Source organism: Ochlerotatus camptorhynchus, unplaced genomic scaffold (assembly GCF_037179485.1).
Source record: "Ochlerotatus camptorhynchus isolate MF236.1 unplaced genomic scaffold, CSIRO-AGI_Acam_v1.1 ptg000461l, whole genome shotgun sequence".
NCBI classification, from domain to species: domain Eukaryota; kingdom Metazoa; phylum Arthropoda; class Insecta; order Diptera; family Culicidae; genus Ochlerotatus; species Ochlerotatus camptorhynchus.
The window spans coordinates 577,711-592,226 of NW_027040947.1; the positions used below are offsets into that span (position 1 = coordinate 577,711).

The 14,516-nt window shown below is 41.1% G+C and overlaps 1 protein-coding gene across 1 annotated transcript in view; it reads left to right on the top strand.

Moving 5' to 3' along the window:
- Positions 1 to 13,775, top strand: part of LOC135712179 (pro-resilin-like) — a 44,290-nt gene extending 30,515 nt beyond the window's left edge. The window contains exons 2-4 of the mRNA XM_065235142.1: positions 8,047 to 8,247; positions 8,318 to 8,509; positions 12,943 to 13,775. Of these exons, the coding sequence (XP_065091214.1) occupies positions 8,047 to 8,247; positions 8,318 to 8,509; positions 12,943 to 13,020 (471 nt within the window). The 3' untranslated portion in view covers positions 13,021 to 13,775. The remainder of the gene's footprint in view (positions 1 to 8,046; positions 8,248 to 8,317; positions 8,510 to 12,942) is intronic.
- The last annotated feature ends 741 nt before the right edge of the window (positions 13,776 to 14,516 follow it).

Below are 14,516 nucleotides of genomic sequence, written 5' to 3' on the forward strand. Positions count from 1 at the left end.
TCGCGTCTGCCATCGGTGAAGATTAAAAAGAGATAAGCAAACTATGCTTTCTCTTTCTAAGAAAACGATGTGTAATGGAACTCAACTCTCAGCTTGTTTTTCGCACGTTGTGAATAGTCTCGCAATATCAAAGGAGCTTGTAAAATCAGTATCAAGCATGATATTTTGTTCCAATATCACGCGTGATATTGCGAGCGCATGAGAGCGGAAAAATATCAATTGATTTCTGATTTTGCCAACACTGGTTATAAACATGTTTTAAGAACAATTATGAAATTTCTCAATGCATTCTACAAACTGCACTACAATAATGAAGCAATGTATAGAATGAAAAAAACATTTAATTTGTGCTTTCAACATCACATGTACGTTTTGTAAAAGAGAAAAGTAAGATAATTAAAAAAGAAAGGATTTTTTATGCAATTCAATAGGATTTTTCTAAGGGCCAATGAGTTTTTTATAAGTAGAATGTATAGATTTACCATAAATTTTGCAACCGCATAAATGTTTGCAGTACGGAATATCAGTTTAGGCACTTTATTCGCACGATAAAATTCCTCAGAAGAATAAGTTGTGTAAATTTATGTTAAACAAATTCCATTCGTAGGAAGGATGAAATTAATTTACAACATGTCCAATACAGTAGGTTGCGTTATAGTCATAAATAAGTTGCGCAAGTCAAGCATATGTTATATGAAATCCCACCTCTTGCGCTATTTTCGGTTTAAATAAGTTGTGTATAAGTGACTAGACGTAAATGTTTACCGCTGATATTGTCATAAATACGTTATATAAACCCGTTTATGACAAATTGTGTTGCTTGGGCACTCCATACGGTTGTTCTGGAAAAATCAACACTTTAGCCAGCTTGGACGCGGATCACGTTGGATTTTCTAAGAGAATGTGCACGATTTTTTTCTACGCTCCTCTTGCATGGTGACTGTCTCGAAAACAAGAGCGTTTTATGAACTGAAAAAGTTCACTGTTATTGTTAGGGTTGATGCATATATTATGTCACGCTCTAAGGTGGGAGGGGGGTTCTAAGGTTTTTTTGACAAGCAATGCATTAGGTATAGGAAAAACGTCACGATAGGGGGTTGCGGGGGTAATTTTTTGCTCGATTTAGCGTGACATAATTAATGCATGGGCCCTTATTGTTGTTGTCAACAAATATACGTCAAAAGCTTCAGGAAACGTTCACTGGGGGCGCTGAAGTAAGCAAAAGAGTTTGTTCCATTACTAAGTGGGCCATGGTTTATGCTGTTTTTCCAACCATTTGAAGTACTAAAAACGTATTTATAATCCGTTTTAAGTAAGTTTTTCAGCAAACTTTGTTATACATTAACAAAAAGTTCTCCTGAAAAATTTGCGGAGCTGTCCACAGGGTATTCACTGTATGTCAAAAAAAATGCATCATCAATCAAAAGCGACGCTTTCGAATCGGTCAACTGCTCAAACACTCTGAAATCACTGATCAGAATCTTGCCGCTGCAGTTTTCTAAGATGTTCACGGCTTCACATTAACTCATCCCATTCAGCACGGCACTCGCTATTTTGGCTAGGAATGAATCCGGAAAACGATCCATCTATTTACACTATGAGCTCCCTTAGCTCAGTCGCTAAATACGCAGCTACAAAGCAAGACCATGCTGGAGGTGGCTGGGTTCGATTCCCGGTCCAGTCTAGGAATTTTTCGGGTTGGAAAATGTCTCGACTTCCCTGGGCATAGAAGTATGATTGGACTGGCCACACAATTATACTAATGCAAAAATGGTAAGGCATCGAAAGCTCTCAATTAATAACTGTGGAAGTGCATCTAGTAGAACACTAAGTTAAGAGCACGCAATAAGCTAATATGCGATATACAATAAGCTTGAAATGCGAAGAAGAAGAAGAAGAAAAGTTTATATCCCCGTCGTTTTACAGCTCCCCGTAGAATCTAACATAATGCGACAAATTGTAATCTTGAAACACTTTCATTTCCCGGATAGCATGTTTCTTAATGATTAGCTTGAAAATGAAGTGTAGCAACTTACGACTCTTGGAGGGCGACTCCGGCGTAGAGGTTAGCATCTATACCTCTCACGACAAAGTCACGAATTTAAATCTCTCCCCTGAACAAGTTACGAATGACCCAAGAACGTTAAAGTGACTATAATAATAATAATTAAAAAAAAACACTTACGACCCGTGATCAACAGCATCGGATTGCATCCAAAAATATTTGAATCAATGCATCTATTTATATGTGATCATTCACATCAAACAGATATTCTCTCAAATGATACCAGACTGCTCAGAAAATTTTCCGAATATCTTCAGGTGTTCTAAGATCAACATGAAGTCGATTTGATATTTTTTCACGATTTTCGGATGATCAGGTACACGCAAACCAAAAATCTATTACAATGAATGTTAGTTCCGTTTCCTATCATCCTCTGTGCATGAACATCGCAACGAATGTTAGAAATTGACCATGCAGGCGATGTAATGGTTTTTTGTCTTTTTTTATTTCGTGTTCCATCTACGCTTTCGACTATACCAGTAAGCTTGTAGACAAGTTGTAGAACGACGTACATTGTAGAACATTGTAGAACGACGCACACACTTGTCTCGAATCTCTCCAGCAGAAAAAGCATACGAAGTCGAGCATTTTTATTTCGGGTTCAATCTACGCTTTCGACTATACAAGTAAGCTTGTAGAACGACGCACATTGTAGAACATTGTAGAACGACACACAAACTTATCTCGAATCTCTCCAGCAGAAAAAGCGTACGAAGTCGAGCATGCGAGAAAATGAGCGCTTCATCTTTGCTTTTAGGCTGTCCATAATCCGAAGCATAGAGAGAGCAGTGGAGAAAGCACAGGTCTGATACTCGCAACGTCCGTGGTTCGAGTCCAGTCGGCATCAGATCTTCATTTATTCTTCAAGATATGTTTTGGAAACCGGAAATAAATTCCAGAAGTAGCCATTTCCAGGGGAAGTCAGAAGAAGCTCGGAAAAACCTTCCGAAAGAAGTAAAAAAAAAACAACTGGACAAAACTCCAGAACAACACGAAAAAAATTTCTGGGAGAAGTTTAATTGAACTTCCTGGAAAAGACGGACCAAACTTCTTGGAGACGCTGGCAGAAACTTCCTAAGGTAGATTGGAAAAAAAATCTGGAGAAAGTCGGAAGCCAGAGCGCTTACGGAACTGTTGAAATAAACAAGGGCATAATTCCGGAAGAAAGAGCTCTTGGGGGATGTTCTAATGATCCAGAAAATTTTCCAAATGGTCATAAAACATCCCTGAAGACCCTGCAATGTCCCTGAAATTTTTGGAACATTCCTGAAATGTACTTAAGAATATTCCATATTTCCTCGGGCTGTTTTGGAGTACTCTAATCATTTTTGAAATACTTGGAACTTCCCTGATTAAGATGAGACTACCGGAATATCTCTTATCAACTTTAAAGGTTTCAAAACTATCTTGAAGATTAATAAATTTTGTAAGTACTCTCACAATTTTCTTGAATTTATTGTAACATCAGTATTGAAGTTCCCTGATCTTCCCGATTTTTCTAATTTCTAAAAAAAAATTCGACACTGCCATCAATAAGCACGGAACTTCCCATAAAATGACGTGTGACTTCCCTTACGTTTCTTAAATTTGTATGAGCCCCTCGGAACATTGCTGAAGTTTTCGACAATTGCCTGAGTTTCTCGGAACTCCTTTAAAATTTCAGTGATTTCCTTGAAATTTATTGATCTGATCTGATTGTCCTGATGTTCTCGGAGCTTCCTAATGTTCTCTCAATTCTCCTGAAACTAATGGGACTGTCCTAAAAAACATTAAATTTTCCAGAAGTTCTTTGGCCTTATGAAGTATCCAAAATATTTATGATGTCTCGTTAAGTTCAATGGAGTTCGCTGGACGGGGTTTTAGAATTTTTTACAGAAGTTACTTTCTTTAATTTATCAAAACTTACTCAAATGTCTGGACTTTTCTGAAGTTTCAAAACTTTTTTAAAAGTTCCTGCAGCTAGTGTGGATCCGCAATCAAAATTTAGAAGCATCCCTGAAGTTCCGGGAAGAATCATTCGAGTGAAGGCTGAAGAAGCTGTCAAGAGAAGTCGAAATAAGTTTCCGTAAATAGAAAATTCTAGGGGAAAGATGGAAGAAAATCCAGGAAGTTAAATAATGTTTAAAAAGTATTTCCCGATTCCCCCGGAATTATCGATTTATAGGTGGCCAAAAATGGTGGGGAAATTGAAATATTAATCGAAAGAGTATCCATAAGATATTTTTGAAGATGATTTTTTTTTTTTTATTTTAAAGACTAAAAAAAAATTTAGATATTCAAAATGATACAAGTCTCACACAAAAAATTTGATTTCGATTATTTAAAAAATCGGTATAACACCTCAAAAATCGGTATTCTGAGGAACCTTATTTGTATATCGGAATCTAGTTCGGAAATCGGTATAAATACCGATAAATCGGTATATCTGGCAACGCTGGATCAGATATCTCCAAAAACTTTTTTGGATATTTTTTTCCAATACTTTTGGATGATCAATTATTATTCTAAAAATCTTCAACTGTTCAACAATCCTGTAGATTTTGGCATTTGGATCTAACGTAGGTGGTTCCGTATTGAAATGTACCATCCAAAACTCCAGTTTCACTACATATATAGAAGTTTAAGTGCTTTGCCGACTATTACACGCGAAGAAACTGTTTGAGTTCATGATTATATCCTGCGACATTCCGCAATTGTTGAAGGGAAGATCTCCCCCTCCCCCCCCCCCCCACTTTTTGAGCTTATAGCGAACTGAATTTGTCGCCAATTTGAGGGTGAAACGTTTGTAGGAGAAAGTTGTACGTTATCGGTATAGGTAATCCAAATCCAAAGTTCTTCGCCAAACCGAAAGCTTCAAGTTCAAGATTATCCTATGCCCGATAGACACAGCGTATGTTCATAGACTTGACTGCACCGATCCTTCCCCTCCTCTAAAACTGTGAGTTTACCCTGATCATCATTTAGAACGCTGAGATGTAGATTGCTTTCACCTGCGAAGAAAATTTCCATTAGCGATTCACGAGTTGCTCACCGCCTGCAAATCTCTTGCCTAGTCGGCCATTGTCTTATACTTGGTGCTTCAACCCCATGTACTCCAGAGTCCACTGTTGCGTAGATTGACCGTTTTCAGCATCGAATCGGCAAACCGTTTCTGCGTGTCCGTATCGATGCTTACCACTTGCCTAATCTTCTTATGCGAATCAGCGCCCGTAGCTTTGAATATGATGGCCACCGAAATCTCCGGGTCCTCTTCTCGTGCTTCGAGTTCGTTACCTGACGCTGAAGTACGCTATTGCAATCATATTGTTCCAGGAAACATGTTCTTGAATCAGAATGACCTTCTTCGTTTGTGCTAAAATCACCGAAGCAAACAAACGCACTCATATGTAGGGATGAATACCAAACTCCTTTCAAGAATGTGCGTTGCGCTGATCGTGTTGAAGTTTCATTTTCGATAGATTCAAATTTTATAACTGTCGAGTAGTTTGAAACAATTTTGAAACTCAGCATTGCAAACGGCCTTAAGGTGATTCCTTGAAGTGTCCAAAAATGGCCGTCATGATGTGCCCTATCATTTTAGCACAAATCTCGTGCACTGTTGCAATATCGCTCATGAAATAGGAACTCCTTGTGTGCTGCACTGTGCAAACATGAAGTTCCAGTTTCATTGTTGTATGTTTTGTGTTAGCCGATATGTGAGCTCTTGAAATTTCGAGGTGAAATGAGCCGGATTTGAAATAAAGCTTCCACAGCGACTTACCTTAAGGTTTATTAGGAATCATTGAATGTTACAAATAGGTATTTCACATTATTAAAGGAAAAAGCGTGACCTACTTATGAGAGCATGACAAACATAAATTCACAACCCTCATTCTAGTCCAAACAGGGCTTTCCTGAGCTCCCTCGGTAAAGGCGTAGAAACAATCTAAAACCATGCTGGAGCTGACTGGGTTCGACTCCCGGTTCGGCCTAGTATTTTTTCAGGATGGAAAATTTCTCGGCTCCCTGAGCATAGAGTATGACTGTACTTGTCACACAATTCCGGAGTGATTTCAGATTTGGGCGTTATTGTTTTTGTTAACAAAGACGTCAATTGCCAATTTCTCTTGAAATAAAGCTCAATTTCATAAACAAACTAAACCAGGTGTTGAGTACTTGGCACTGATGAAGTCTGCAAGTAGTAGACGAAATACGCGTATCTGTCAAAAGATAAGCAATTATAACGGAATTAAAAGGAAATAAACCAACCCACTCAAAGCTCTTCATAAAGGGATTCCGTTAAGAGGTTCGACAAATTTAAAGGATTAAACTAAACCAAATGATAGAGGAATCATTCCTCTACCTCATAGCGTTATTAGTTTTCGAGATTAAGCTTTTATTCGCGAGAAATCGGTGATTGACGTGTTTGTTTACAAATGCAATTACGCTCAAATCTCAAATCACTCCGGAATTATACTAATGCAAAAATGCTACAAGCATTGAAAGCTCTCAATTAATAAATATGGAAGTGCATCTAGAACACTAAGTTAAGATAACGCAATAAGCTAATATACGATAAGCAATAAGCTTGAAGTGCGAAAAAGAAGAAGAAGAAGAAGAAGAAGAATTATTCTAGTCCAATTGATTGATGGAGTAAATTTCCGTTCGTCAAAGACTGACACCGTGTGACACGCTCCTTATAGAAGATGTACTACAGAGAACTTAACATTCAAACGACATCAACGCACGTGAATGGGCGAACCTGCAGAAACATTTATGAAAACAAAGAAAAAATTCACATTAAAATTCCAAATTGACAACGCACAACAATACAATGTTGCACCACACCAGCAGCACCGTTAGTTCCTAGATAGATTGTCTATCTGTCTGCCTGACTTGATCGATTGAGTGCGCGCCAGCCCGCTCACCGCACATTTGCATAGGACGACCTCGACGACTATTGGGTTCAGATTGGATCCGGCTTCTGGGTGCGAACTGTCATCCCTTCCTTCAACTTTGACAGGCAATTTAGCCAACGACGCCGAGAGAGATAGAGAGAAACTAATTTTAATTAGCTTCTCTATCCGAAGAAGGCACAATCCCGTCACGCATGGTGTTTCATTCCATCATCGGCAGCAATCGAAGGGTTCGGAACCTTCGGAAGCGACACGGCGCAACTGTGATCAATGGGTTGCACCACCCGCTCGGGGGTACAAATCGGGGTTGACTTTTTGCAACCGATGTGCAGATAATGAGTTGTAGTAAATCAAAATTTATTCCGTTCCGCAGAGCACTCCTCCGCCCTGCGGCAGCTCAGCATAGTTGGAAGTAGAAGAAGCGCATTGATTTACGTCGACACATTAACGAGATGAGGTATTACCTTTTAAGGTGGCACACAGACCTTTGTTTGCCAATGTTCTAGCGCAGAGCTCGTTGCGACAAAGAACGATTCTTCGGAAGTCAACCGAACCCACCTGTTTCAACCTATCCCATAGTTTGGGGGGCGCTGTGGAAGAACATCAACCCCTCTCGCTGGAGCTGCAATCGTTCGTTGTGGAGGGAATTACTGCAATCGAAAATGATGCCATCGGCGGTGCATGTTACAATTTGCGACGATCAGACCCCTTTCCATTGTCTGCGATGTTTGGAAAGATTAGGAAGGGACCATCTCCGTGACTCATTTATCTTCCTCAGCTGCGCCACATTGTACTCACTTTACTGAAGAAGGTACTGCAAGATCTCCCTTCATTTTCTACTTCAATAGGTCATTGTTTTTATAGAGCGCGCCAATTTCGACACTTGACAACGTGTGGGAGGATGGTAGTAAGGCCTCCGTCATTAATTGTACACGATCTCGCATCAAACCTAACCTAAATCAAGTGATGTGGAAATGCAACACTTGTGGGATGTTCAATCATTAGACCTCGCTCAGCTGATTTCATTGCTGCTGTAATAAAACGCATTTCAATTGCATTTCTAACCATTTGATCTTTCTCCAACAGGGTCTCTCACTATGCCTGGCACTGACCATCGTAGATCAGACGCTAGCACAGAACAACCAGTACCTACCTCCAGACAAGGGATACGCCTACGACAAGCCCAACCAGCCGTTCCCATCTGCCCAGCAACCACAGCAGGTTCCATTCCCACGACCACCTGCACCAGCTCCTTCCTATGGACCCCCACCAGCGGCTGGTGGTGATGTGAGTATTCCAGTTAATTTTCCGCTTCCGAACATCCCTCTAAAATCGGCTTCAAATTTCTAAAACCTAGCACGTCCACGAACCGGGCATGCCGTTCGATTTCAACTACAATGTGAACGACATTGATACCGGAAACGACTACTCGCACAACGCGGTCAGCGATGGGGATGTGACCCGCGGTGAGTACCGCGTCCAGCTGCCCGACGGACGGACCCAGATTGTGCGTTACACCGCCGACTGGAAGAACGGCTACAACGCGGAGGTGAGTTGACATGGTTTTCTAATAAAAAATGGGACGGATTAAGTTCAAAGGATATTTAATCTAGACTTTCAAGACCGTCTTGAAGTCTTGAAGTGAAACAGATCAATCTGACACCTTTCATTTTATGTCTTCTGCCGGGAATTGAAGCTAACTGCATGGTAAATCATGGTCTTGTACAGAAACCTAATAATACTAAAATTGTTACTTGGGTTTGTCATGGCATGCAACTCCTTAAGTTTTTACAAGCCCACGTACTACCATACATTCTCAAAAGCCGGAGATCTTGAAACTTGACTTGTGTATGGATTAGCACCCGAATCTCAACAAACTCTAGGATCTTCACGAACTCTTGATGCTCCGGTAGTACTGGGAACTGTTACAAATTCCCGAAATCCTAGAGCAAAATAACTTTTAGCAACTCCTATAAAATCAAACTCTTCAAGGCTCTCCAGAACTTGTGAATCGTTCAAGACTTATTGTACGTCAAGACTTTGTGAGAACTGGAACCATATGATGCACAATATTAACACTCCGAATACGATACCTCCGAAAAACGTGTAACGGCAAGTTTGCAATGGCATAACTTAGCCATTTCTTGATGAATTTCAAAAATTGTGGTACTTTAGAATTCATAGGGTCTGTAGCGTGAAATAAACGTGGTGAAACGTGGCTATGAGACCGTCCTCCGAAAGATCCGAAAGATCTTTAAAAGTGGTTCATCCATGAAGCTGATTGTAGAGCTCCACAGTTCCATATGTTTTCGAAAAAAAAGTGGAGCTCTAGGATCAGTTTCATAGATTGAACACTTTTACGGATGTTCCGGATCTTCCGGACGACGGTCCGATGGCCATCCGGGTCCATGTTTATGTCATGAACCCAAATTCTTTCTTATATCACAGTTCCTAATGTTTTCGAAAAAAAACCGCGGAGTTCTAGGATCAGGTTTATGGATAGAACACTTTTACGGATGTTCCGGATCTTTCGAGGACCGTTCCGTTATCTCCAGGGTCCATATATAGGAACCATGACTGTATTCTGGCTTATTATGAACATTTGTGCCCATTAATCTAAATTATGGAGCTTAAGCCACTTGCAAAACCCATAAACGCACCTTTAAAAAAAAAAACGTGTAACGACTCTTGAAAAAAGTAGACGACCCTATTTTCAATCTTTCTGCAATTTAAATAGTCTACAGAGCCTAGGAATTTCAGAGGTACCACAATTGTTGAAATTCATCAAGAAATGGCAAAGTTATGTCATCGCAAACTTGCTGTTACACGTTTTTCGGAGGCTTCGTAGTCGGCGCAAAGTATTTTACCCACCGTATTCGGAGTGTTAATGGCGCAATAGCACTAGCGTCTTCAGCAAGACATATATAAGTCTTGTTACCTGACTGCGAGCTGGTGTTCTATCGGACCACCGACCTTGTGATGAAACCTAGAGGCGTTGAATGTCTGGCCAGACCATACACTTAATTGGCTGTCCAAGTCAGCAAACCCGGTGACAAGGACAGTTGTTTGGTCGGACCGTTGGACAGCAGATCATCCCGTGGATGTTTGGTCAGCAAACCCGATGAGAACTCAGCCCCAGATCTTCGAGAACTGAAAGCATATGTTGCACAACTGGCGTCTTTGGTCAGACATATACCTGACAGAGAGCTGGAATCCTAACAGATCTTAGACATGATGATGAAACTCAGAGGCATTGGATGTCTGGATAGTATGTAAAGCTAACATAGAACCCCGTAGAGAGGGCTGACTGGTCTGCAAACCCGGTGACAACGGAACGTCAGTTATTTGAGAACTGGCAGATATCTGGTATTTTACCAAACCGTAGACATATAGTCAGCAGATGATCCCAGAGGCAATGGATGTCTGGTTAGAAATCCTTACAAAGAGCTGATGTCCTCGCAGATCGTAGACCTGATGACGAAACCCAGAGGCGTTAAATTTTGGACAGACTGTAGACTTAACAGGTAATTCAAGAAACTATGGGTGTCTGATCGGAGCCCCAGATCTTCGAGAACTAGAACAGTATCACTGGCATCTTCAGCCAGACATATACCAATCTTGTTATCTGATGGAGAGCTGGTGTCCTACCAGACCGCAGATCTTCTGATGAAACCCAGAGCTGCTGAATGTCTGGATATACCATGCACTTAACAGAGAATCCCGTGCGCGATGGATGTCCATGTCAGCGAAACCGGTGACAACGGTACCCCAGACCTGGACAGACCATATACCATAGGCGGTGATTGTTTGGTCTGACTGATAGTCAGCACAAGATCCGGTGGGCGGTGGATGTCTGGTCAGCAAAACCGGTGAGAACACAGCCACAGATCTTCGAGAACTGGAACAACATTAGGGGCACAGCGTCACTGGCGTCTTCGGTCAGACATATACCAATCTTGTTGCCTGACAGAGAGCTGATGATGAAACCCAGATGCGTTGGATGTCTGGACTGTCCGTAAACTGATCGAATCCCGATATCTGATCTGTGAACCCGGTGATAACGGAGCCACAGTTCTTTGAGAACTGTCAGAGATCTCATGTTCTACCAATACAGCAAATGATCCCAGGTGCGATGGATGTCTGGTTGGCCTGACAGAGAGCTGGTGTCCTGCCGTGGACTTGATGATGAAACCCAGAGCCGTTTAATTATTGACAGACCGTAAACCTAATATAGAATCACGTAGGTGGCAGATGTCTTGTTAGACCGATAGACCTAGCAGGTTATCCCAGAGGCGATGGATGTCTGTTCAGCAAACCCGGTGACAACGGAGTCGCAGATATTCGAGAACTGCAACAACATTAAAGGCACAGTGTCACTGGCGTTTTCAGTCAGACATAGACCAATCTTGTTACCTGACAGAGAGCAGACTGAAGACTTAATGATGAAACCCAGATGCATTGGATGTCTGGACTGTCCGTAAACTGAATATAGAATCCCGAAGAGGGTGGCTGTCTGGTCTGTGAACCCGGTGACAACGGAGCCACAGTTCTTTGAGAACTGACAGAGATCTGATGTTCTACCAATACAGCAAATGATCCTTGGGTGATGGATGTCTGGACTGTCCGTAAACTGAATATAGAATCCCGATATCTGATATGTGAACCCGGTGACAATGGAGCCACAGTTCTTTGAGAATTGACTGAGATTTGATGTTATACCAATACAGCAAATTATCCCAGGGGCGATGGATGTCTGGTTGGCCTGACAGAGAGCTGGTGTCCTGCCGTTTATGATATAACCCAGAGTCGTTTAATTACTGACAGACCCCAAACCTAATAGAGAATCACGTAGGTGGCAGATGTCTGGTCAGACCGATAGGCCTAGCAGGTTATCCCAGGGGCGATGCATGTCTGTTCAGCAAACGCGGTGACAACGGAACCACAGTTCTTCGAGAACTGGTACTGGCGTCTTCGGATAGACATACTGGTGTTGTTACCTGACAGAAAGAGAGAGCTGGTGTCCTACCAGACCGTAGAGCTAGCAAATGATTCCAGAGGCGATGGATGTTTGATCAGCAAACCTGGTCACTACGGAGTCGCAGATATTCGAAAACTAACAGAGCTGGTGTCCTACCAGACCGTAAACTCGATGATGAAACCCAGAGACGGTAGATGCCTGGCCAGATCGAAGACTTGGCAGATGATTTCAAATGCGTTTAATGGCGGTGACGAAAGAGTCGTAGATTTTCTAATATGGGTTTTAAAAATTCAATTGATGAACCGATCCTAGGACATAGAAAAATTGTAGATTTCGATGGATCAGAGTCTTAATGTAAGCTTCTGGACATTTTGATGCTCAGTAACTTTCTTTCTGGAATACTGGGAGTCAGTGTAGATCAAATATCAAAACAAAAAACTTTATCATACAAGCATTCGTACGAAAAGTGTTTCGTTTCGAGATGCGCAATGTGGCCCAAATAATTCCACAGTACATGAAGACTTATCAGTTACACGTGTACGCCAAATGTCGAAACGATGTGATGCGACCTTCTCCGATTTGCATGAAACTTTGAATAATTGTTTGCTATGGTCAGTAATTATCATTTGAGCTAAAATTTTGGAAATGCAACTAACATTCAATGTAATACATTTTTGGTTTGTGTGTAGCATTCTGAGAAATTATGGAACTCCATGGAATAGCTAACGGATCTTCAAGAACTCTCCAAACTTGCGCAACTTGGCAAACCATCGAAGCACCTAAAACATTTTGAAACTCCATGAAATTTCAATGTTCAGAAACCTTACATTCTTACAGAACGTCTAGCATATAATGAGCCCTTCGAAGAATGGAATAGTCTTATTTATTTTTATACAAGATTCAGAAGATGCATAAATTTTCTTCTGCTTCTACGATATTTTCGCATTCAAACAGTGGATTATTTCAAGAACTTCACCAACAATGATAACCACTTCCATTTTCAGGTGACGTACGAAGGTGAAGCCAAATACCCAGAAGGCCCAGGTCAGGGCGGTGCCAACTCCGGTGGATACAAGTACTAAGTTTAGTACCCCTACCAACAATCGATCCAGCACCTTCCCAAGAGTGTTTCGGAAACCCTCCACACGTGATTAGCCGAGAACCCTCATGACAAAATTTCGTTTTTCCTCCACGTATCGATCACTTGTAGATACTACGTGTAAGGACAACAAAAAATCCCTCACATCAACTCAACTCACGATGACACATCGAACGAACGAACCATGTTCTCCCATTTAGTTCTTATATAAAACCATGTAAGATCGTACACCGCTAAGTGCACCTTAATTGCCCCGAAGAAGGAAAAACCAACGAAACGCTTGCATAGTTTCGTTGCCCAATTAATCATCATCATCATCCTCGATGCCAGTATGGAGCGAAACGCGACAAGAAACGAGAATAATCCGCGCACCACAAAATTAATGACCTGAAAAATTAGCCGGATAAGCGCATACCCTTAGCCACAACTACCCTTTCGGACTGCTTCAGCACCATCACCGTTCGTAGCACATAAATATATTCGCGCGTTTATTTATAATTGTAACCTGTACATGTTTCTCAGAATAGTCATAAATTTAGTGGACCAATGCAAATGGTCCAGTGTTTAATTTTGCTATTCTCCCCCCGTAACTCAAGTGATACTAGCTGAACATAAACAACATTCCCCCCGTGCACAACGATTAGACCCATCCACAGCGACACGACAAATGTTTAAACCATTATAGTACGTCCCTCTCGCGAAAATGAATAGAAGAAATAATCATGTTTGGTCAATAGGGGCAAAAAACGAAGACCCACATCTGCAAGCGGAGCGAGACGGGGAGTATGTCACATTAAGTCTAATTAATTTTACGATTATTACCCCATGCAACAACGGACACACATAGAACTCCGTAGACGTTCGGAAAGAGCGCTCGTTAAGAATTTCAAACATGACACAGGTGATTTTCGAAATCGTAAAATGCACTGCTCATCCCCCTTTGGATCGCTTTTCCGCCTGTAGAATGTACTGGTCTTCGCAGAGTCCCACACTCACACGTTTACGACATTAGCAGGTATTTCGTTTTGAGAGATAAAGTAGTAAAGATAGCGGGTGGAAATTTTAGATGCAAAACTGCCAAGCGAGAGATGGGCAAGTCTTCCAAATTAAAATGATGGTCTTAAGCGGCGAGTACGGATGAGGAAAGAACTTTGGAACTGCCAGTTGATTATATGTATACAAATTTACGCCACGCAAAATAATGACGAAAAGTGAGAAAAATTATAAAAATATAAAAATACCTCAATGAATTAACGCAAACAGTTTCATAGAATAGAAAGAAATCCTAACATACTTAGGCTTTGAACGACGCAGAAAATGATGTTCTAAAGATAAAGAGTAAAATTGATGATCAATATTTGGCAAACATTGACAGTAACTTCATTAAAACACATTCATTCTGAAAACGGTGGTTTAGATTCCCAGTCTTCTCGATCGATATTATTTACGACGTCCTTAGGCATGAACTCACGAACCTTT